This window comes from Pterocles gutturalis, unplaced genomic scaffold, assembly GCF_000699245.1.
Source record: "Pterocles gutturalis isolate BGI_N339 unplaced genomic scaffold, ASM69924v1 scaffold11674, whole genome shotgun sequence".
Lineage (NCBI taxonomy): Eukaryota > Metazoa > Chordata > Aves > Pterocliformes > Pteroclidae > Pterocles > Pterocles gutturalis.
The window spans coordinates 29,955-55,921 of record NW_010128321.1 but is presented as its reverse complement, the minus strand read 5'-3'; the positions used below and the strand labels follow the sequence as shown (position 1 = coordinate 55,921).

The window sequence follows — 25,967 nt, the reverse complement described above, 5'->3', positions numbered from 1 at the left end:
CGTGCCTCCTGCCGTCCCTGGCTGTGCTGCGAGCAGTGCCTGTACAACAGATTTTAAACCAGCTGGGATATGTTCATGGTGGCGGAGGCTACTGCAATAGGGATGTTGGGGATATTATGGACAACATGTTGTTGCCATGGTCTGGCAGACCCCGCAGGGATCTCCATCCTTCCTGGATGTCTGCGCCCCATCTAGAGACGCCTGACATCTCCAGCACCCCGGGTCTGGGTACACAATCCCTTCTCACTCAACGCAGGCTTTCCAGCACCCACCCCACACAGGCACTTGTGTACAGAATCCAAACGCTTCTCCCTGGCCCCACAGTTTGGCTTGACACACGGACACAGGGCACAGCACCCTCTGCTCTCCCCTCTGGGCAGCACGGCACCTGCGGGTCTGCCCCACCAGCCGCTCGTCCCGGAGAAGCCTGGCACTGTTCCAGACAAGCACCAAAAACTCCAGAGAAACCACCAGCGGCCACCGTGATTCACCAGTGTCAGATGTGACAAGGAGATCTTGCTCTAAGCAGCGCCCTGGCCCTGCGAAGATCCAGAACTGCACAGGCTGCAGAGCTCTTCTCCACACACCCCTGCTCACAGCAAAACCCCATCGCATCTAGTACCTTGGCCGGTACAACCGACTGCCGAATGAAGATTCCTAACAGGCACGGGATGCTTGGGAGAATAACCTTAACTGCAGCAGCCATTTACTACTTGAAGCTTCCCTGCAGCTCAGGTTCATTGTTCGTGGCCACGCTCTCTCCTCTCCTTTCAGAGGAAGGTAAAATCCCCTCTGGGGTGCCAGCAGCGGGGTCTGAGCCCCCATCTCACTGCAGACCTTCTCTCCATAGCTACCGTTCTAGCTGTACACGATGGAAGGAGGAACCGGCACAAAAGGAGACGGCAGCAGAGCGTTGTGCTGCACCAGCAGTGGTGTGCACACAGCCGCTCACCTTCACACGGAGCGTTTGCTTCCCACACCAGTAACTGATCCACCAAAACAGACACTTAACTCTGAGAGGAAGGTGAGTGTAGCTAATACATACATTTGTTTTTTCCAGGGTCAGAACAAGTGGGGTTTTAAGCCACTGTGGTATTTCAGCGAGGCAGAGAGAAAAGAGGTGCACTCTGTGCTGCATATCGAGGTGCCTCTGCGGGGCAGGCGGCCGAGCTGGATCCAAGGCAGCACACACACGTACGCACAGCGCACTACAACAGGGTTTTTGGCAAGCTGGGAGCAGCAGATCAGGCTGTGTAACGCAGCCTGTGGACGTTTGGATGGCTTTACGGGCATGTCACCCTGTGGGTCCATAAACTAACAGAAATCACCTTCTTCTTCCCAAGGAAAGCTCATGGAAACACCCGAAGTATCTACAACTCTTATGTAGGCATGTGGCTTCCATCAGTGAAGTGAGAACCGTGAATAACAAAGCAGGAAAGCTTGCAGGTTAATTTTTTAAGCTAATCAATATTAGTCAGCAGTGTAAGATGTTTTAGAGAAAGTCCACAAATAGCATCAGCCAAAGAGCTAATGAAAAGCTGAAATTACCATTTTGGAAAATGCTCTCCATCTCCCCAACAGCTCATCTAACAAAGTGAACAAGCAGCACAGCGGCAGATTGAATTGAATGTTGACAAATGCACAATACGGCACATCAGAAGGACCGCTAAACAATTCAAGGTACTTTATGGGTTGTGAGTTTATGGAAACCATTTAAGGAAAGACACTCTCAAAGAAAGAGGCTGCAGCATGTTTACCGATGGCTGAAGGAGGCGGCAAACCATCAGTGGGGGAAGCAGTGGAATAGGAAATATTATTCGGTTGTATATATCAACATGACATGAGCTGGAAAACCACGTCCTATACTGCGTGTGCTATTTCTACGAGCAGAATAGAGAGTTCGGTTCAAAGACAGATGATGTTTGAATAGAGATGTAACACAAGATAAAAAAGAACATCAACAAAAGGCACTGCGGATGCCTGTATGAGCCTGTCCTTTCCTACGCAGGAACACTCAGATAAAAACCAAAAACCCCAAAAGGCAACAATTTCAACACTGATTAAGAAAGATTACATTATTGTATTAACCCACAACAGCCACAGACACAAAAAAAAACCCGCCGGCAGAGCTCTCCTGGGAGGATTCCCACAACACAGTCACAGCAGATAGCTTCACTGCAGACAGAAACAAATGTGTGTTGGGGGACAGCCCCACCTCCCCAAAACCCCCAACGTGAGATGCTGCCACAGACCCAACAGTGGTTGTTGGCAAAAGCGAAGCTGGCTGCTCCAAGTCCAATCCAGGATCCATCCCAGACAGAGCAAACACACATGCACATTCTCTTCCTCCCACCCCAGCTGAACCTGCGGAGAAGCAGAATCACCTTTTTTTCCCTTTTTGCAAAGAAAAGGGGCAGGGAAAGATAGAAGAGCTCTCCTGGGTGTGTGCTGACTAAGACAAGCAGACAACCCCCATCCCCACGTGTCTGTAGGGGTCAGCAAGCAACCACAGAGACTTCTCTTCCTCCCGCTGTTCCTCCAGTGCAGGGTAACAACAATAACTCAATAAATTGCCCCCGCCAGCCCCAGGTACCAGCTGGGCTCAGCAGTGTTTGGTTGGAGAAGCTGGAAGCAGGCATTTAGGGGAAGCAGTTACTGCAGCAGGACAGGCACGCGGCAATGCGTGCCACCGGCTGTCACCCAGGATGGCTGTCAGCCTGTGCCTGGAACATGTCCCCAGACCAGCCTCCGCAGTCATGGACCAGGCAAGAGCCTGCTGGAGCGTTCTTCTGGGAAGTGGGGCAATCTGCATGCTTCCCCCCAGTTCCTTTCAATTTAGTGATGGGATCTTGATACAACTTCCCACCACTATCAAAGAGAAAAAGCAACAGAATTTTTATTTTGCTTTGTATGTATTTCAACCTTGAAAAAAAATAATAGAATCATTGTCTTGCTGCAAATCATCTTCCTTTGTGTTGTACTCATAACTTCTTCATATTCCCCACTCAAAACAAGCAGACTGCTGCTTTGAGTGAAAGATGGAACACCTTTGGGAAAATCTGCCGGCTGATGGCTAGACACTTTCAAGAGACGTGAAATACCTCAGATAATAGCTTTTATGGTTTCAAAGGAAATGTGCTGTAAAACTGCCTGCCGGCAGGAGTTAGGGAGTTCCTGACACACTAACACGAGGGGTCATGAATCACCCGGAGTCACCTGGCGAACAGGACATAAAACCCCATCCATTTGTTAAAAGCCCCTATTAGGCAGAGGAAGGCATTAGTGCTCCGCTGAAATGGTTGCGTTGTACATCCTCTGTAACTGTCAGAGTTTTCTACATTAACAGATCACTACAAGTTTCTAAAGAGTATGTAAGCATATCTAATGAAATAGGCAAGCTGGAAGTATTGGTAGGGTACGGAGTCGGGGAAAAAAAAGCTATAGTCTTGTCAGAATGACTAACTGTACAGTGCTGCTCATATTTATCTTCAAACACGTGCTTAATCTTTTACATTTTTAAGGACCCTACTTTTACTAAAAGGAGCCATTTAGTTTTCTTCTATATTTTGAAATGGCTTGGTGCAGAAAACCGTACGCCAAGTTTGCATAAAACATGTAAATTAAGAAAAAAAGCATTGTAAACCTGCATCCCGGGGTCCCCCGAGAGCTATAACACAAACTGCTCCTTGCTTCATTTACCTACAGCAGCAGCACACCTGATTCTGCCAGAAATATGGTTGTCCAAATGCCACAGTAAGGAGACCCATTTTAAAAAGCACTTTTCAACTTTCTCTTCCCATCAAACCTTTCTCACTGCACCATTAATAAATTAGGGTGAAGACAACATCCTCTGGATGCAACATTTAAAGAGAAATCTGCATTACAAAGATTTACTTCCAAAGTGACATGGTTTTATTTGAAGCCTTGTATTATGAATTTACATTCAGAGGAGGACTGAAAAGCAAGCGACAGCTGCACAAAATGAAGTTTAGTCCACGATCTCAGACTTAACCTACCTGCATTTCAGGGTCTCTCTTGAAGGCAGAATATTATTACTAATGCTGATGTTTCTCTGCAATTTGGGTGTGGACCGAGACCAAAGGCATGTTTGCTTGGCCCAACCAGTTTCTGAAGTGGCTCAGGACAGGCATATGCATTGCATAAACCCTGAGCTGGCCCATACTCCTTTCAATCCTATAGAATTCTTTCCAAATACCTACAGCACAACATGCACAACAGCCTGGGACAGCGTAGAAAATGCTCAGGTCACTACATGCCTTGCTCAAACTGGAACTAGACAAAAAAATTCTAGAGAGCTCTGACAATCTCACCATTCAGTCTATGGGGTATTTGAAAATTGTTACTAGTAAAAAGCTGCCTCAAAAACTAATATTAAAGGTTGTGAAATAGGCCACGTGAAATAATTATGGTGTTGCCTACGCAGTCTCATCATTGCTTTGGGAAGTATTGGGCATATTCTGAGCATGACAGGAGCGACACAAATTCAATTTCAGCCCTGTTCAGTTAGAGAAACTGGCCTAGATACTATGTGACACGAAGTTGCGCTGGCATATTGCTACCTCAAAATGGTAGATGCTTGATTAAAGCCAAGGAGCTGCTCGTGTTACTGCTGGACATATTTAGCTGCTCACACTGCTTAGGGTGGCAGGAGAGCAGCTAGGAAGAAAAGGCGAGAATTTCCCAGTTGCAAATCTGGAAAAGCAGTTTAAAAAAAAAAAACCACACCAAACCTCAAAACTAAACACATTTTCTGCTGTTCATCATGTCTGCAGTACTAAAAGATTTCCTACTGCTCATTTGTGCTGGAGGCTTATGAAAATCAATTGTGACTTACATGGTCAGCAATAGTCCGTCCCAGCTTGTCCATCCTCGACCCAGCCTCTGCAATCTTCTTGGCTGCACTAATCACATCTGACGTATTTTTCAGTGGACCTTTACCTCTGCAACACAGAACAGAGTCTACCTTTTAGCGCCAGAAAACCAGAAGAGTGAACTATATATTGCTTTACTCCTCCTGTTCCATACAGTACTGGAAGTGATTCCTCACCCAGGCTGCATTAATAAGGTTGCACAGAGACAGGCAGGTGTAACCATTACGGCACCTTCATTTTCAAGACAGTTTTCCCTTTCCAGCCCCTCCCCACATTTAGATTAAATCTAGGAATAAAAACATCTTACATTTTACTGTTTTAAGCAACCTAATGATGATAAGAGATAACATTTCAGAAGACAGATTTTCAATTTTCATGGAATGCAACATCAAGTTTAAAAAATAGAGTTGTGTAAAATCTGGCAAATGAATTTCAAAAGGCATCAAAACCCCTCTCTTTCTTTCACAAACAACTGTACCAGGAACTATTTCAGCAGTACAGCAATATCAAGAAGCCCACAGAATTTAATGTTGTAAGGAACTGAGCAAATATCTATAGCTATATTCCTTGGGACAAAAATCACCCTTAAGAAGGAAAGAAAGCCAGGCAATAACTGCTGTGTATCTATAGATCAATTTAAACAGTTACTACCACCCGGTCACCGCATAGTGATGCATCTCCCGAGTTAATACACGGGCTTTAATAGGTGACATTTAAAGGAAATTATAAGAAGTAAGACTCTTAAGAGTACTTGCAAAATATTACACTGCAAGATGAGCATCCCAGCCAGTTCTGAGAGAAGGTGGTGTGTGCACAAATTGAAAAGACTCACCTGGTGAAGTCTGTCATTTCCATCATAATCATACACATCTGTTTTGCCAGAACAATTATATCATTACCGCTGTCATCCCATTTTGAAACTTCAGCATCCAATTTACTCTTTTCTTCCTGGAAGCTTGCGACTTGCTCTGCAATCTTAGCTTTTTGCTCCTGAGGAAGCTGAGCCATGATAGCCTGAAAGAGAGAGTTTTCTCACATTGCCTTATGCCACTGCTTGTAGAAGGCTTTTTGGAACATTTCACTAATAACCAATTTAAGTCATGAAGATGGGGGATAAAACTTTAATAGCAATCCTCTACCTAGAGTCTTTACAGAACAATTTCCTTCCATTTTGAACCGAAGTTCTGATAAAAGAGTGCCCAGAAAGACAAGTTCACATCTGAAACACGGGCGTTTGCATGACAAAATTGTTAGACACTGAACAAGTTTGCCAGATATTACCATTGATCAAAGAAAAACTGCATGAAGAGGAGGGACTTGCCTTTTCTACAAAAATTAAGAGTTTTAAAAGGAAGTTCCACTTGCGTATCTTTCAGGGTTGCAATGCAAAGAAGAAATATTATGAGTCTCTTTCCTGTGAAAATCTAGATGTGCTGTTTTGGAACATGCATACTGAGGAAAGGGTAAGTGAAAATAAGGAGTATGTGCCTGCTCCTGAATAAAATCTATTAGACTAGGTTTACAGCCTGTATGAGACTCAGCACCCTTGCCTTCATAAATACTAGGAGCATTCGTGCCTCCAGGAGCAGGTGAAAAGGAGTCTTCAGCAAAAAAAGCCTCTGGCAGCAGCCGTGCCAAAAGGTAAATTAGCAATGTCTGCATTTAAATAAAGGGGGAGGGAGGGATACAGGAATAGAGAGTGCCTGCACAAGGAAGGAGAGCATAAAAACCACTCTCAGTCTAATTCCAAAGCCAGCACGGCAGAAGTTTGATAAATAAGGCGCAACTACATGTCGCCTGGTCTCACGCTAGAAGAGCCTTCACAAGAAATCTTTCGTGGCACTTTCCCAAGAGTGTAAATTGGTATCGATCCAAGAGGGGACATGTCAAATAAAAACAATAGGTAAGGCCTGGTTTTCCTTCAATGTACTGATTTCAAGTTCCTACCTATTAATGATTATTAATGACATTGCCTATCAATGCTTTCATTTTTAGCAGTCATAGGAAGCGCAGTTAGTTCAAACGATTTCATGTTCGAGCTCCTCTCAACATTGCCTTGATCAAATTCTCAGTGGCCAAACGCACACCAACATCTGCGTGGGAAGACATTTTGTAAAAAATGCCCGAACCGCAGAGTTATCTATTTTTTGCCCACAAACTTTGTGTTTGCCTGTTGAAAATAACATCAGTGCAATGGAACAATTTGCCCCCTATCTCCCTGCAGGAGCTCACCCCAATTAAATGGCAGCGCCCACAATGTCTGCAATGTCAAAGTATAAAGTAGTTCATTGGTATTAAAAGGATTTTGATCTTTCAGAACATCCAAAATAAACCACAGCCGTTTCTGATGTTCATCAGACCGACACATGCCGCATTTCAGTTAACCTCCTTTTCAGAAGAGAACTGGAAACAAAAGAATGCCAGCTTTCTGATCCTGCATTTTCACTACTCCTAAAAAATTTAACCTGGATTTTTCAAAGCAAGTTGAACTGATTCTTAAAGGCAGGTCACAGTTTTGTAATGCTCGGATTTCTTCCTTACCCTCGCACTTTGTCCAGCAATGAGCTGATCATCTTCGGTCTGAATACTTGTTCTGCTTCGGACGTCAAAATCCTCTGTCTCAAAGTCAGAATCATCCAACTCTTCAGGAGTCTGAGGAAAGAGTAGTTCAGTCAGAGTCAAACAATAGATTTTGTGTCTCCAAAAATCAACAAGAATATTGTTTTTCAAGCAGAGAGAACGGAAGTAAGAGAAGGTAAAAATTATTCCATGTTTTCAACAAAAAGGTAAATATAGGGACTGTTTCCAGCTTGTGAACACATGTGATTATATCTGCTTGACTGCTCCTGTTAAACACCATAGGGATCCCCAGAATTACATCCCAGTAACTAAACATCTGAGATTTGTCAGGACACTAAGGCACTCGAGATTTGAAACACAGGAAAAAAAGTTTCTGCTAAACGAACAGTATTTTTGCAACTTGGTTAAATGTAAAAGCTTCACTTGAGATTCTGAAGCTAAAATTACACCCAGCTTTAAGGCCTGGTTCAAAACCACAGACGTCGTCTTTAGCACAATTATGAATCAAAGCATCGACTAAATTAACAACAGATAAAATGTATCGAAATTTATTCTTATCCCCCAGGAAAAGCTGAAAATTTTTAGCTAGCAAGGGCCAGCTTTTATGCTGTAGGCTAAACACATCTGACCTAGTTCGTGCTTGCCTAGGATTTATTTTTGCTACTGCCAGTCTATAGCTGGCAAACTTTTTATAAAGCTTATCAAGTTTAAAGAGCATGTTTGTCAAAATACTACATCTTTGCCTAGAGTGGCATTCCATGACAGTTTTGCAGAGCTGGATCAACAAAGAACTTCACTGACAAATGCAATAAATGGTGATTAACAGATAAGATGCAAATAAAGTCCCTGTTCTTAAGATTTCTTTCCATTATTTGAATTTTACAAACTCGTTCTCCAATCGAGACATCTTGTGATAGAGTTCAAATAAAGATGGATATGCAATATAGTTGCCAAAAAGCAAAGGTGACTATGCTGACAATCAAGACCTAGGGTATTCCAGCCACCATCTCCTCTCCATGCCTTGAAGAACAGAGTCTATCCACAAAATCAGTATAAGGGTGTACACTAATAACTAGCTCAGTGCATCAATATTTAAGAAATTAAAAACAAAATAAAGAAAACAGTTCTGCTGCATCTTTAGAAACTGTTTATGATTCTCAAGCCCTCTTCTCTGCCCCTCCATCCTAAAGCCCAAACCACCTGGGGTACACAAAGTGTAATTCCGGCTTTCAGCCTGTCACCAAGGGCAAAAACTTGGGGGGTGATGAGAGCTTCCTGGGAATCAGGGAGAAAAGAGCTTCACTTCAATAATGTACAGATAGAGTAAGATTTTAGTTTTGAAAATACACTGCATGAACACAGAAGTTAGCTGTTTGAGTGACTTTTCTTTCTGGTTCCTGAAAAGAACAAGTGCCACTGGACAAAGTTTCAAGTGAATCAGCTCCTTTGGCCCAGCCGAGCTCAGCTGTGTCCCTCTGCGGGGTCCAGTTTGAGGCAAAGCCCTGGAGAAGTGGTGGCCTGGCACCTCCGTTTGGATGGCTCTCTTACCCTAAATACATTCTACATCTCACAGTCCTTCAGACAACAAATCCTAACATTTTAACTTTTTTATAGGTCACCGATGTGGCACCAGTGAGCTGCCGTTAGCTCCTGGCAGCTGCAATAAAGCTGTGGCACCCTGACACCAGAGCCGCAGCGCAAGGGGAAACGTCAGGATTCCTGGCATGGCCAGCTCAGCTAATTACTGCCGACGTGGAATTGGCAGTCATACTTTCATGTCCTGAATAACAAGGACTTTAGCAGGGGGTGAATCAAATTAGTTTGTCTGCATAGCAGGAAGGCACCAATATCTTCATCTAACGTTGGCTGTCTAGAAATCTGAAGCTTAAGTTTGAAAAATATATATATGGAGAACACATATGTGCTTGTCAGCTCTTCTTCTGATTTTCCATCAGATTCTTTGCTTTAAGCAGCAAACACGGAAGATGCTATTGCAATGGTTACTATAATCACAGATATTCTGGGGCTGCACGTCCTTAATTTACTTATCACCGAACTGCTTCTGCCATGGTTACCACTCTGAAAAATGAAGACAGCTTCTCTGCAAGGCATTTACATTTGAGTCCAAGGGGTAACAAGATAAAAAGGAATAAAACCCCTACGTTTGTTTTTGCCGTGTCTGGCTTCTGCCCATTTGTACCACGCTAAGATTCAAGAAATATGCCCACAGGTCAGCCTCAACCAGAACTTTCTTTTCTGCATCCCTTCAATCAACTGCAGGAGCCCTTCTGCATCTTCCCTCCGTGCCTCCTTCCAGACTGATGCTGCCTGACCTACCAGAAATCAGCACTTCCAAGTCACACTCCCTGCACAGAAGAGACAAAGCCTCTGTGAACTGGTCCCTGTTTACCGCGTTTAGCCAATTAATGAATTACGTGCTCTAGGAACTACAGACTGAACTCATCTAAACCTGTTTTTGACTAACATTAATTCTCAAAATTTGCTTAATAAAGAGCCATCAGGTTTTATTTCTGAGCTCTCAAATCATCAAAAAGCATCTATCGTTAAGAATCCACTTGCTGGTGTTAAATCAAAGGTCATGGATTTTTTTAGCGCATTAGCAGGCAAGGCATTAACATGATATTACAAAAGATGTGTGACGGGTATTTAGCATCACAACTCTGGCTATCATAGATGCTCAGATCTGTTTAATGAATTTGAATCAAAACGTACTTCTGAAGTACTCCACAGAGTGATTAGCAGTTTTTCACACTCAGAATGTTAATATGAGCTAAACGAAAATCTTACGCTGCCTGCTCTCAATAAAACCGACACACGTCAGTTCAATAAAGGTGGGAGAAAGGGAGCGGAAAACCAGAAGGCTGTTTAAGAAGTTACACTCACCCGGATCATCAGTACGGCTTTCCTGATATCTCGTATTCCATCGTACACCAGACGCGAAGCATCGATAAATTCGTTTTCATCCATTGGCTGAGCAGGGTCTGAACTCAGTGCTTCCACAGCAGCTTCTACTTGCTCAGTAAACCGCGGCATAACTGAATTAAGACACAAAATAATATGTCAGTGCCCACCCTAATGCCATTTTCTGCTACACACTCCTGTAAAAGATGTGCATGTGCTTCATTGTCAACTATCACCGGAAACTCTGCGGTGGCTCCATTTACATTCAAAACATTGGTACAGAAGGACACCAAAACTGTAGCTGTGTCCACTTCAATTTCTGCTTACTCTTCTGCTACTTGGTTTTTTTCCCCTTAGACAGTGAAACATTTATCACAAGCGGACACCTGGGAAGCAGTTAGAAATTATGGGATAAAATACTAAGCATTTGTTTAGTATTCCCTATAGATGTACATACTTTTTTTGGGGAAAACCCTCAATACCTACCACCACCACTGAGCTCACGTTTAACAAGGCACTGGAGGAGTGCAGATGGCACTGCTGCACTTCAGTGACTCGCTGCACCCCAGGAAGAACATCACAGAACCGCTTCCACTCTGTTTCTTCAGTGTCACCTTTGGTTCTTCATCAAAGTTGTAATTAAAGCAAAACCAACAACTAACAGTTGGCACAGCGCTCACTGAAGCAATCACAATCATTCCTTACCCTATGTGGATGTTACCAGCTAGTTCCCAGGATCACACCCTAATTTATTGTTTAGGGCTGGAGGACTACAATCTGCAATGTTTCTTTAACATTTAGAAAGATATTTTGCAAAATTTCCCCTAAGTTATTACCCAGAATTCATTCTACTGTGCCAATGTGGCAGAAATCTTCTTTCTGGATCCTGAACGCTGGCAGAGCCTGGTACAGCACTGCAGGATGACCAGCGTGACTTCAAGCCCTGACTCACTGTTTGGGGACGCGTTCCCCCGTGTTTTAGCTTCCTACAGCTCAGTCAGGGAGACCTCGTGCACTGCTGAATTTTAAGCCAGTCAACACAGCAAAATTACATTTCTCATTTTGCAACAGCTCTGCAAATAACCCCCACTGATTTTCATTATGGTATGTAAATGGAGTCTTTAATAGATTTCACAGGTACATTATTATCCGGTTGCCTGCATGCCTGTAAGCAGTATGAATTCAGGGATCTTGGGAGTAACCAGCTCTTACCTGTGTTGGACAGTAGCTTCGTTGCTTCCAACACCTTCTCAGTGTAGACTCCAGGTTCGTAGTTATCCATCTCAGAAGTGACAACATGAATAACTCTAGCAGCACGTCCTCGAATAGCGCCAGCTGTGCGGTCTAAGCCATCAACATCTTTTTCTTGGAGAGCGATGACACACTTGTTTACATCTTCTAAAATATGATTCTCTGGTGGTAAAAAAAGGAGGATTTAGGTGGTAATATCTTCTTTTCTGTTGCAGTCATCAGCATTGCAATTTCTCAGTGTGACCTGCTCTATAAACCTCCAGCCAGATGCTGTAAAGCATTAATTTTCAAGCTTGCTATGACTGGCAAACAGCTGACCTTCCCAACCAGGTGTCAAAAAACCCATCAGTCCATCCACCTACTGGCAGCCACACTTCTTGCCCCATTTGTATTCTTTTTTTACCCACAGAATTTACCCAGCTGAATTCTCCTCTAACACGTTTCTTTCCATATTCCTCCCCTGGACAGCCAAAGCCCTTATTCCAAATATTTGTAAGGCACTCCCCCGGCATTCCACATGCGTGGGGCGATGGGGCACCTCCCCAGTGCCACACCTAATCCACCCAACGCTCTAATAGACCGGGGCACTTGCTGTACCTTTCTAGCCTCCTACATAGTGTTTTCCTACAACCACACACATACCATCAGAGAATATTGAACTGTTAGTCCTCCATTCATATTTAAGACACGTAACGTGGTGATTTATGCAGAAAGCGTTCCAGCGACAGAGTACTTACTCATTGCCTCTTAAGAAAACAGAAAGTAAAGCCAGGACCTCTGTCTGTAATTTCCTTTTAGAATACACATTTTTTTTTTCATATACAGAGATATCTTTTCCCATTTATCAAGTCCAAGAGGCCCAAAATAAGTGAAAACCCCTAAAAGACTTCTGAAGATGCCTAAAGAGGTTGGGATCTTCATTTGGGAAAACCAACCTAAAAGGTCTTCCAAAGACTGTTAAAGACGTCTTTGATCTATCAGTACCAACGCTTTGACATCACCATCCAACATCAGCATTTGGGCTGCTTAGTAAGAAACCACCCTGGCAACATTTCTGCTCTGTCACTTAGAATAGTTTCCAGCGTTACTTACCATTGACTTAATCATGCTACACTGCCAATCCGTGCCACTGAAGTGGCTTTTATTCCCTACGCAGGTAGTAAAAGAGCCATTTTTGCAGGAGTTTGTGGAGATGAGAAGCACATTGAGTTGACTGATAGAGGATTTGTATAAACTGGCTGCAAGGATTGCTGCTGGAAGAGTTATGCTTAATTTACATAAAATTAACAGAGCCAGGTGCAATATTAGGAGACTTCTGTAAGCAACTTGGACAAAAATCACACTTGTGAATACCTCTGAAGCAACTCAGCCTGAGCAAGTTCAGCTGAGGGCAGGATGTGGCCGTGAGAGAAGCACAGGTTCATTAGTGATTTGACAAGTCAGTGAGCAGGCAGCCAAGGCACAAGAGCTGCAGCGAGAAGCACACAGAGTTTTGTTATTTAAAGCAAGAGACAGACATCCCTGCAAGCTGCAACAGTAAAAAGAAAAAGCATCGGCGTCAGGCAAAAACACAGACTGTTCATTGCTTGAATCCTTAACAAGTAGATTAAGCCACAGACCATTTAAAAGCCTCTTTGGATTATAGGAACTTTAATAAAAGGCATGGACAAAATGAAGTTGAATATTTAAATGCCTGCTGATCATTTAATGTCTTTTGTGGATGCGAAGTTGCCAGAAAGACGCTTCTGTGGAAAGAGAATCCCTCACAGGGCAGTCTGCACGGGGCCGCGGGGAAGTACGGGACTGTCAGGTGCATCCGCTCTGGTTATACTCTCCAGCTGGATGATAACAGATCAGATTTGACACTGTTCTGTGTGCTTGTACGTACACCCACCGCTACCTGTCCTACAGGCATATGGGCCACAAGCGGCTGGCACAAAATGCCATCTGCTGAGGCTGGGGTGGCAGAGCCCAGGAAATGCTGACACACAGGTTCTGTGCCAGTACCTTTAGGGACGTGATAACGCCGTCCTGCATCAGAGCTAACAGCCTTCCTGTTGCTGGGCTGGAGAGAAATCTCACAGCAACAGAACATAACAGGCAAGGGGAAAGGGATCTTGTCCTTTCTCCCTACAGGAAAAAAATGGTGTGGTTTGGCAATGAGGTAAGAGGAAAGACAACATTCTTCCAATAAAAATGATTTTTAGAACAAACAAGGAAATATGAACAACTGTGAAAAGCTAACAGAATTACAAGTCCCCCACAACTGTCAGTCCTCAATCCACCCCCACCAAACACCCTCCACCTCCACCCACCTCCCCATCAAAGGGATTAAGAAATCCTTTTCCAAACATCCTAAGTCTGCAAGGGAGTCTAGGGGCCAGAGGAGATCAAAACCTAAGAGCAACAGTCAGGAGATGAAGCCATAGATGCATAAATACAACCCCGCTTCTCTGCCGTGTCCCCTACGGAAGGTCTTAGAACAATTGCCCTCTCCTGACAAGGGACTCTGGAGGAACGAGGTCAAGCAGCGGTGCCAGCAGACATGCTTATGGGACAAATACTTGAGTGTTTGTACACTTGTAAATACAGCATTCATCTTGTAATGAAGAAGGACAATCATCAGGCTGAGGCAATATTCATCTGGAGGCTCTTAAGACGGAATAGCTCTGCTGTGATGGGCGGTCTCTTATGTAAAGCTCCGTCAGCAGCAGAGGAACAGAAGGCAGTAAATGGAATGATTTTTTTAGAGAGTTTCAAAGGAGATCCAGGTAATTTCAGAACATTGAATTTGACAATTACACAGTGCTATCACCAACTGCTCTAAAGAACAGAGACAGTGGGCACACAAACAAGCCCAGAGTGCTTGGGGAAGGCACTGACAAGAGGGAGAAGAATTACAGAAGACCTTTGAAATGAGGAGTAATGAAACAGGCAAAGACTCTCCCGTCAAGAGAGAGATGACTAAGTGTACGACAGAAGCCTGTACATTTACAAACAGCACAAAGAAAGTGAACAGGGAAAAAACCTCTTCACCATCTTCTACTACAACTAGGGACATCAAATGAAGCAAACAGGCGACACTGCAAAAACAAGGAGGTTCTTCACATAGAGCAGGGTTAAGCTGTGAACTCTGCACAGCATGCTGGAGATACCAGCGATTTATAATGGCCGAACGAGCAACTAACACAAGCTTAAATGAAAAACATCTCTCAGAGATTGTTCAGTAGGTAGCACCTCTGATGTTGGGCTCCCTGAGCTGCAAGTCACTCATGGTGGAGAACGTGGAGGAAAGACCTTCAGTCTGCAGGGCTCCTCTTCTATTCCTGTCCCATGCACTGACCATCAGCCACCGCCAGAGCACTGTCCTAACTCAACAGGGCCCTTCTCCTGCTACGCCCTTCATAAAGCGTTGTCACTTGCAAGCTTATCTGCAACCTTGTGCATTTACGTGTCCTTAACCTTGTACGATATTCTGCTATTATCTAAACCCAACAGCTGTTTCATCAGGGCTTTACTTGTGCATAATTAATATAATTCTGTAGCACAAACTGAACAACAATGCCTATACTTGATGCTGGACAGCACAACAAACTGTAGGAATATGGTATTTTTAAACACACATATATATACAAATACACACCCCCCCACAAGAACACTTTTTAATTCTGCTTACATCCCAGTTAGCAGCTGATACAAACCCCACTGTGCACAAACATCCTCGTAACCCCAAACAGAATCTAGTATAAATCATACCCATCGCAATTTTATCCAAAGACATGTTTAGACTTTTATCGGAGAATTAGAGTTGTGGCATTTATATGGAAAACATTTATGAAAGCTCAAACAAATAAAATTTAAAGCAATATTTATTGCTTTAATATTTTTCTAACATCTCTTTGATAATGGAGCACATACAAATCTTTGCTGAATACACTTGAGCATCTTAAGTATTCTCAAACGACAGCATTTCCGTGGCATCATTTAGGGTGGCAAGCAGACACTGGAGATGAACTCTCGGGATCCTGACTCAGCCTGTCACCACCCCAGAAGAAGCGTTCCCTGCTTATTGCCGAGCCCCTGAAACTCTTCAGAGCGATTCAGCAGTGGGCCAACACTATAACCTGTCCCCTCAAAAGCAGAGCACCCATCTCCTTGAATGACCTCTGAGGATGGAGACCACAGTTCCGGGTGCTCGACCCATCACCCTGAGCCACCGCTGTAAGTGAAATACAGTCGGGCAGCTTCCCACAGACAGCGCTTTCACCGACTAGCAGCCTTTTCTCTTTAAAATGCTTTGTACGCTTGTGGGCAAACTCCAAGTGGAGCCATGAACTTGAGCACACAATTCTCTCTAAATATATTTCCCCAGAAATAGGCTCCTTGCAGCTGTGCAATTTCAACCACTGCTGCGAGGATGAGCACGCAGACAGATACAAAGAACCAGGGCACACAATTGCCCAGGCAGTTTCTGCTAACTCACTGCAAAGAAAGTTTTTATTCAGAACTGAGAACCACAATGCAACATGTATGATAATACAGGTGACTCACTGTAGAAACGTGACTTGAGGTTTTTGGTTGTTTGTTTGTTTTTTTTTCTTTTTTTAAAAAAATTATTAAATACAAATATGGTCTTTTAATTCAGGCAAGTTTTTGTCTACATTTCCTAGATATGTTCACCTGGTACTTCTGATGCCACACATCTTCCTGGGAAATCTCTCTTTACAACCAGAGTTTTTAGGTCACTTGAGACGCCCGAGCCTGTTTGCACCAGGAAAATCAGACCCTCGGTTTGTAGCGGTAATTTGTGAACACTAGCGCAGACACAGTTCACGTGGTTCTATCACCATGTTCTCTGACTAGAGGAGTTAGAGGATGTGGAAATAAAAATGTCCCCCTTGTTTCTAGGTCATAGCATCTAATAGTGGGTCAACAATGCTGACAAAACAGATTATCTTGGCAAGCACTTTGCCAAATAAAATTATTAATCTACAATAATCTTCTAGTCTTTTTTAAAAACTTTATTAAAGCTGATCGGTTAAAAATATTCACAGAACATTTTCTTTAGGAACAGTTTCATTTAATTATCCTGTGTGACCATGGTTTGATATTCACTTTTGTTTACATAGGAATTAAGGGATCGTCTTTTTTGCTGGTTTGTAACTTGAAAGTAAACATATTCTACTCCCCCCAATGTTACTGCTGAGGCCTGCCTACAGGAGCTAGATGGTAATTCATCTGTAGTTCAGCTAGCAATTCAAAATCTTGAGACATAAAGTGTCTTTCATTATGTTTAAACTGATCTGTCTACTGACATGTAAATATATACATTTATGCACGCGCACGCTGTAAGTGCAATGACAGGTTTCCAGAGTTTTTTCTGCTGAACTAAATTATCACTGTTTTCACGCTATAAAAATACCTCTTCTCCTCATGCCAAGACCTCCTGCTCTATTTTCACTCGTTGCTTGGCAGACGATGGCACTTGCCAGGTGACGCGTACCAACATCGTACCTTCCAAAAACCTGAGAAGACTCCAGAAGATGGGTAGAAACCACCCCTTTCCAGGAGTAAGCTCAGTTATGGGAATGACTATGTCCGAGATGGACCCCCTGGTTACCTGATACAGCCAGGAAGTCATCGATGGAAGTGATGTCATCGACAGCATCCGTCAGCACGCGGACTTGCTTCTCCCACTGCTCTTTGAAGAGATCCATGTTTTCTTGAGCCAGCTTGCTTTGGGGTTTAGCAGCCAGAGCCAGTGCAGCGTTGATGACCTGGAAAACACCTCTGGGTCGTTAAAACATACCCTTAATAGAACAATTGGCTTCCACATGTTTATCCAATGAACTCAACAGCAAACAAAGCCAGTTTAATAAGTTTTCAGGAACTTGATGTTTGAACACAAAAGTGTTTATTCTGTTGGTCTCACTCATACCTGCTTCCACATTTATTATGGTTAGTTACTATGAGCAAAAACACTTGGCAAGTATTCACACAAGCTAGCTTCACCTTTCTTTAACAGCTCATGTTAAAAGGTGTTGCTTTCCAAGTGCAAGGTGTGTTGTTAAATATTTTAGACAGGATGACATTTAGTACACTGGATGCTATGTTTCCTAAGCTACTCACCAGAACCTGAGAAAAAAGGTCAAAAAGGATTAATCTTACATGGTCTGAAGTAGAAAACATACAAATACAAAATTAAGGATGAATTCTGTATTTATCTTTTTTTCCTTAAAGCTTTACCCTACACCCTAACAGCAACTGTCATAGTACCTTAAGATTTCTGCTATGGCTGAGGAAGAGCAAGATTAGCCAGGGAACAGGAGGAGAGGACACTATTTGATGCTCCGCCTCAACACCTCCCGACCAATTTTCCTCAATCCCTAAGACTGTAATTTACTCCAGATCCTTTTTTTTTTTTTCTAAGCAGAACAAATGCCTCACATACTGCTAGGTAACAAAGCCTATGCTGTGCCAACTAACTGGTCAGTTAAATGACCAAAAAAAGTCTCTTTGGGTGTGGGAAGAAAGCAATCTCAAAAGCCTGTTCTTGCTGCACTATGCTCCAGCAGAATGATCAGGAAACACGCCAGGTGTGAGAAAACCATCCGCAGTCACGCCGACGTGACAATCCTAACCTTGTTTCCAAGCACCTGAGAGTTAGAGCTAATTAACTTATAAGTTCAATGTGTAATTTTTCTTCTCTACTTTAGGACCGTATTAATTTCACAAAGTTGCTGAACAAAACACGCAAGCACCAGATGTTCCTGGGTTTCCAAAATCTACTTTCTCTGCCTGCTTCATTTAAAAGTGTCACAAAGCATTTGAAACAATATATAACTCACTAAACGTGAGAATGATGGTGATGTCAAACATAACACGATGGCACTGAATTAATCAGGCAGGAGAAGGAGGCTGATTCACTCGAGGGATGCTAGAAATTAGCAGTGACTGCGGAAAATCCCCAGAAAAGCCATCCTGCCTCGGGAGACGGAGGCTGCAAGTCTGTCTGGGGCACAAATCAAAACCAGCTCGGTGGGTTTAGTAACAGACAAATGCGAGAAACTATTTGGCATGAGCTGCAATCTGTTCAGGGGACCCGCGGGGAGGAAACTCGCCTTTGAACCCGGCAGTAACCACCGTGCCCCCGTCCTTCGTGAAGAACATGGGGTCCTCAGCTGCTTTCCCTTCCTCCAGCCAGCCACCAAAGTGCCACCTTCTGTGCAGGCAGCTGCCGTGATCAGGATGTCCCTTCAGAGAGACCTGCTGCAGCCATGCTGCCCATTAACATCATGGTTCTCAAGTCCTGAAAGCCCCGAAAAAGGGCCTTGCAACACCCAGGAATATGATGTTCAGAAATTTAAAATCAAACAGAAATGGAGGTTTTAGAAAGGGAAAGCTGTCCTCTGCTCTTGAGGACAAGTCTAGCTGACACCATTGCTTGCCCCAGTCTGACTGATGTAATGAATTACCCACCTATCAATCAAAATCTAGATATCCAAAGTTTGATGAAGGTGAATCCAAATAACAGCATCCTGGAAACCAAAAGAGTAAAACAGACAACGCTCCCAAAAATCTGCTCTGTTTTTATCCTGCTAGTAACAAAGATGGTGATACCAAGGGTCAGGACACTTTCTCCCGCTTTCCTCTAGCTAACTTGGCTACTATCAGATATGAAAACATCCTTTAAGCACAGAGACAGGTCAGCGTTAACGCTGAAGGAACATATGGCCTGTGTACCTGCGTGATGTATGTCTGGACAGCAGCAGCTGTCTGAACAATTAATCTTTGTCAACAGCACACGTCCAACCCCAGATGCCCACGTTAAACAACTCTCCACACGTAATGGAGGAGCTGTCACAGATAAGAGGGCTCTGGGAGCGCTCAAGAAACTCAAACAGGACATCGTCACCAAATCCAAATGCAGGAGGCCCAGGCTGCACCATTGTCCTCCTAACAGGCAGCTTGTCCAACTGAAAAAAGGAAATTTTGTGTGTATTACAATAGTAAAAACACATGGCCAAGGCAAAGGTATTTTAAAAAAAGGCCAAGCAGAACTAGCATGTAAGATCTCCTGTACAAGCAGAGATGGAACTTGGAAAGCAGCCAGCAGGGCAAGAGATGAGGCCAACCTGGCGGGGAAATTGAAGGGTATCGAGTGTCCCTGTGGAACTAGGGACAAAGCTACAGCTTGGGAAACCCACACAGGAAGAAATTCAAGACAGCAGACACAGCTCAACAGTCCTTTTTTGTAGCACGTACTCTAGCTTTATAGGCAAAGTGGTTCTAACATTCCCTTTTAGCAGGGGTGATCAGACCCTTCACTCTGCTTAGCATGAGCGTACAGCTTAGCATCTATGCAGGCAGGTTATCCTGGACACGTCTCACAGCTCTGCTTGGGGTAACGTCCCAGGGATGACTGGCAGAACCCTGCAAACTATCTATTGGAGTAAATACGCTCTTACACGATGCCTGGTATCCAGTACAAAGTGGCTGATTTATTTTTCAATAGACACTTAGACCTGGGAAACGGACAGGGATGCTGGCTCTTCAGTGTTTGTGTACGTGGCAGGACTATGATTTCTTTATCATCTAAAAATTAATGCTTGGGGGAAGGGACTGATTAAAGTACATTATTGCTTCTCCAAAAAACATGAAGCATTGAGAAATTAATTTAGAATATGAGTAACTCTTTCAGGAAGGAGATATATATATCTACATAGTTCAAAAAATAGGAAGAACATGGCCAGACTACCTGAAATGTAGCTGCTTCCATGTAAAACATTTGGCAATTTCAGGGAAATATTCTGTATTTCAGAGCTTTGCAAAATGCTGCCAGAGCACTGTGATCACAATGACTCACTGAAGTCGTACAAAGAAAAGAATCAAACGGGGACATTTTGAGACTATCCAGAAGGAAATGAAGCATGGCAAGAAAACACACTATTTTTATCAGTGCTTTGTTTCATGTAGCAATTGCAGTGTTCAAGTCAGCCCAACGGTCGATACCGTGGTTCCAGCAAGTTACTTGGAGTCGCTCTCCTCCACCTCACAGCTTCCTACGGCAGCAGCCAGGACTTGGCAACACACGCCCTGAGATCGGGGAGGCTTGGGACTCAAAAGACCTGCAAGTGATGTCTCAATCTGTACCTCAAATCCTCTTCTGTCTTTCATGGAAAGAACCTGCCCTTCCCCCTCCTCCCCCCCCCCTTTTTTTTTTCCTTATTGAAACAAGATGTCAGACTGAATTTATAGATTTATATCTTTTCAGGGCAGGACTCTTTGAGGTTCCCTGAAGAGTGACTTCTGCCTGGCTTACACGACTGCCTCTGCTTTGCCCAGAAGCTCTTGTAAAAAGCACAGCTATTCCAGGACAGAAAACACCTTAGCCTGAGATATACTTGTGGAGAAATTAAAGCCACTGAGTCACCCAGAATGAATTCTTTTAGGCTTAATTTAGGATGGCTTCCAGCCTCACCTTTCTAGCACCCCATCTGAAAGACTAGCAGAGGCTAGAAGAAAGCTCTTAGACCTGGTGGCATTCCTACAAAGAACATTTCTGAACACTTGGCTGGCGTGGCCAAAGGAAGAAACATCTCTTGTGAGAAGAAAACCCCATTTATTTAGCATTGCAATGCCTACCTGTTGTATCTGAACGGAGTCTCAGTGCACACACTGTATGGAAGCCACACAACTCCCTGTTTCAAGGGCTATAAGCACTTTTTTTTTTTTTTTTGCCTCAGTCTTTTTGATAGGGACTTTTTGCTCTCGATAGCAGACTGTTCTTTCTGCTGGTTTGACTTCACCCTGTTTCCTGTACCTGGTTTTAGGATGCTCCTGTGCCACAACAAGAAGTTTTTCAGTTTCAAAAGCTCTAAACCAAACGCCCAGTCCTCTCCCCTCTCCTCACCACACACCTTCTCTTTACAACCAAAATATCTGCTGTTCCTAAGTAACTCACTTGTTTTTTGTTTTTAAATAAAGATCTTAATCTACCAGCTTTCTTATGGAATTTGGGTAACAAGTTGGAAAGCAGCTCCAAGACCTTCAGATCCAGGATACTTTGCATTTGTTTAAAAAAAAAAAAAAAAGAAAGCTAATAAACAAAGCACCCACCCATCAGCTATCATCTCAGGGGCAGAGGGAAAAGGGACACAAAGCAAGCCCCAGCTGGGATGTGAAAATGAGTTTTATTCTGGAGTGGGTGAGCGGGAACTTGGAGACTGCAGGACCAAGCTGCTTTGGGAAGAAGATCCGAGAGGGAGCAAGGACAAAAGCAATGATTTGAGCTTTGCCTTTTGGAGCAACCTCAGTGCAAGGCTGAGTGGCAGATGTCTCTCAGTCGACCTGCCCAAACTGGTAATTGCACCATGTGCTGCCTCGCGTTTGCTCTATTTTATTGCTGCCTCACAGAGAGTTCCTGTGGTATGGAGGGCTAGCTGTAAGGTGGAAGAAAAAGCACAATTCTCAGATCACAGCTTTCCAAACGGTCAACGAATGAATTCATGACCTTACCACCAAAGCTGCCACACCAGCTGAGCCCAGCCAGGACTCCCCTTGCTCAGGTGGATTTTAATGCCCACATTTTTCTGTATTAAAGCAAGCATAGCTTGCTTACTAGCAGTTTGTAAGAAGCTGCTCATAATTTAATTTTACATATGCCAGATGCCACAGTTACCTCCAGTGTTCACCCTGCTCATATCTCCTTCTCTGCTCCTAATTGCATTTTGCTCTGAGTGAAAAAAAAGGCTCACGAGCAGGACATTTAAGTCACTTCCAGTTACATCCAACCCCAAGTTTGCATCCACATGTCTACATGTGCTAACCCTCTACATACTTCAATACAGCAAAAAGCACTCTGCAGACTCTGATGAGCTGAAATGCCCAGAAGCAAAACATACAGAAGATTGTTTCGCACTTTCTCCAGCTATAATGGCAGTGACCAGCAAGTGTAGAGAGGCTGATGCACCAAAAGAAGAAGGAAAAGTTTGCTTTGATTTCCAATACTTTGTCCCAGTGTATAAATGTACTTTGAGCACTTTCTTTTCCTGCAAGCTACGCAGAGAGTGACTGCAGGCATTTCTGCAGAGGTATTTACTCCTGTTGCTGCAGTGCTGTAATCACCCAGACACACACTTTTACTGGGATAACATGACCTTTTCCAGCTTAGCTTATACAACCATCAAAGTATTTACTATTCACATATTGTGTACAGATAATTATCCTATCAACTTCCCTGTGTATGGAAAAAGCATTTTCATTTGTAGCTGAGGACTGATAGTACAGTACTAGGCAATGTAGAAACTGCAGGAATTTGGGTGCCATTTGTTTTGGTGTCCATTTGTGTCGCTTCATTTTGCATTGCACAGACTTCAAGTGCTGAAGCTTTGGGGGTTTCAGGGGCTTGGTGTCTTTTCTGGAAGCTGTTCTGCTACTGTGCTCCACAGATCACACTGTGCCTGCGATGAAAACACAGGGTCCTTACACACTCACGTACCTCTTTCTACAGAATTGAATCCCTTTCTCCTATCTTTGCTTCTTTTTATGCATCAGTAATTACTCAAGTTTTTAATATTGTTTCTTTGATGGCCACTCCTGCCCTGTGCTGGCTCTTCTTCACAGCAAGCCTGCATGACACAAAACTGCCACCCAAGTGTTAAGCTTTTTATGGAAGTATTTCTACTCAATGCCAATAAAATGTTTCAAGCACCTGTAATTAAACAGTCTGGAGACAGATCTGCTAGTTGGTACATTCAAAAAATCTGACAGTCTTTCAAAGAGAAGAAAAAAGAGGACAATTGTTTGATATTAAGTCTTTACTGCAAGAAAAAAAGTTATTTCCTTCTCCAACAGCCACCAGGGAACTGGCAGTAACTGGGGACTCATGGAGGAAAGCAAGCCTGCAGGTCACGTTTGGGTTTGGTTGATTTGAGGGGGCGGATTGGAGGGTTTTTTGTTTCTGTAAGATGCTGCAACTTTTAAACGAAAGTTTTCATGCTATTTGGAACTCCTACATGGAATTTCTGATGCTTTGGTATTTTGTCTATCTGTGTCAGAAGGTGTGACCAGCATATGTAACCATCTGCCTTATCAGAAATCTATAAGCAGCAAATTGCTTTTCAGGCATTTCAGAATTGGAATGTAAGGATGTGGAACAGCAATTATTAAAACAAGATGTTAATATGAGAAGAGCCAATTTATTTTTATAAAAAATGTAATTTAATCCAAGAATTATCTGGAGTCTGTTTAATGGGCAACAGTCACTTGACTGTGCAGCAGACGGTGAGCTATGCCAAACATGCTGTCTGTGCTAGGGCAGGTGCAGAGGGGGCTGGAAAGGACAGGCAGAGACGCTGCCCAGTGTCCTCCTAAGGTTTGTAAGGATGAGCAATTTGGAGAGCAGAGGAGAAAGGCAACCATCACCAGCTCACAGCGAGCCCTGCCTAACAGACAGGAGATCAGGTCTTGCGTGTCCACAGCAGGGAGGTGCAAGTCATGCACCCTCCTGCAACCCGCATCCCAGCAGATGCTCAGTCTCAAGGGCAACGGGCTCCAGCTTTTGCTGGTAGAAGCAAACATCCAGCCTGGTGGAAATTCTAATCCATAGTTATTTTCTAAAACTCCCAGCCTGACTGCAATTTGGTTAGAAGTCTATAGATGAACTTCACGGACGCTTTAAGGAATGAGAAAGTCAACATATAGCTGGTAAAAGCAGCTGCAAGTGACAGCAGACTGTCACATCGAAGGCTGGAGCAATGCTCTCTCCGTTCAAGAGCCGTACTGGGGCATTTTCACTGTTGCTTCCTAAACACCTACAGCTTGTACGATCAGAAACACTCCTATGGTTAAGCTCTCTTCTCAGACATCTTTAACTCAAAATGCTGTTACAGAACAGCTTTCACACGCTCCCAAAGCAAGTACTTCTTGGAAACAGAACTTGGAAGCAAGAGTTACGAGCAAGGATCCAGGTTTTTGAGTCGAGATAAACAAAATCTTTCACTAATTTATCGTTGGCAAGCTCTGAGTTTAGCAAGAAGGCAATGAAAACTTCCCCCAGCACCCCGCTAGGCAAACAGAGGCACAGGCAACTATCCCAAGCATTCCACAGCAGTACTTTTCCATTTCCATTATGAAAGACATCTTGACTAATTTTTTTAAAAGCATTTAACTTGTAGTGATGGAGGGCTGTTGTTCCTTCATCTTCACCCACTGTTCCCCCCCCCCCACCCAGCAAGGCATGAAACTGCAGGTAACTCCCGCAAGATGCCGGACAGAGTTGTTTCACTTTGATATACAGACTTTCAGCAATGCATACCCCTCAAGAAAAAACGAATTCAGGCGGGCTTGTAAGTCAAGGCTCATGAAGAAAACCACCAGTGACCCCCCAGTGCTGCTTTATTTCTCCCTGTTAAACCCAGCCCAGCACAAGTCACCCAGCTGGCTGCTGGGGAGCACTCACAGCTCTTGCTAACAGCTCCTTTGCACCATCAAAAGGGAGCTCTAAATATCACATTAAGTCTTTAACTTCACATTAATTTCTGCGCTAATTGGCTGGGGACTCACAAACAGCAAGAATGATGTTACTCTTGAGGAAGAGCTGATTTCCAGTAACACAGCCACACTAAACAAATTTAAGTGCTTGCTTTCACAGAGACTTTTCAGATGAAAAATTTTCCCCACCTTCTTTTTCCTCAAAGAATTCAATTTCAAACCTGAGAACGCCTGAACCCATAGCTGACACTGGCAATGAATGACTTCTTGTCCATACCAACAAACTGTTTAGGGAAAACTTGCAAGTTTTGAAATGTTGCGCATTCCTTACTCCTGCTGCCGGCTCAAAAAGGCGAGCTGTGGCAAGGGACCGAATAACTGCTCTCTTTGAGATACAGCTTTTATAATTAACTCTGCAGATTGATTTCTGCAAAAATCATTCTTTAACCAGGAGTTCCCTACTCCCAGAATGGCTACTACTCAGCTAAGCTATTTAAGAGGTTACCTGGGGACTTACTCAAGTGCATTAAATTTCAGTTTCATCTTTTCAACCACAGCAATTCCTTGAATTAAATTTCATACATCGTTATTTCCTGGTGATATGGATATATTCACTTGAGTTCCAGAGACTATTGTAATTAATGATTGACTTGACTCATTCTGAATCCAGTATCTCCCTGGAAAAATACCATCTAAGCAAAAAAAAAAAAAAAAAAAAAAAAAAGGGCAGATACATTGGATTAAATCTGTATTTTATGCCTAATTCACACGTTTATTCAGCACAGCCACCTGAAAGGATTCAAGAAGCAGCTGCGAATCTCAGCAGGA

At 43.5% G+C, this 25,967-nt stretch overlaps 1 protein-coding gene across 1 annotated transcript in view; it reads right to left on the bottom strand.

Annotated features, from left to right (window-relative positions):
* Nucleotides 1-25,967, bottom strand: part of CTNNA1 (catenin (cadherin-associated protein), alpha 1, 102kDa) — a 48,554-nt gene that overhangs the window by 4,402 nt on the left and 18,185 nt on the right. Inside the window, exons 4-9 of the mRNA XM_010079583.1 lie at nt 17,266-17,422; nt 11,607-11,807; nt 10,377-10,528; nt 7,434-7,544; nt 5,725-5,906; nt 4,856-4,961 (exon numbers count right to left, since the gene is read on the bottom strand). Of these exons, the coding sequence (XP_010077885.1) occupies nt 4,856-4,961; nt 5,725-5,906; nt 7,434-7,544; nt 10,377-10,528; nt 11,607-11,807; nt 17,266-17,422 (909 nt within the window). The remainder of the gene's footprint in view (nt 1-4,855; nt 4,962-5,724; nt 5,907-7,433; nt 7,545-10,376; nt 10,529-11,606; nt 11,808-17,265; nt 17,423-25,967) is intronic.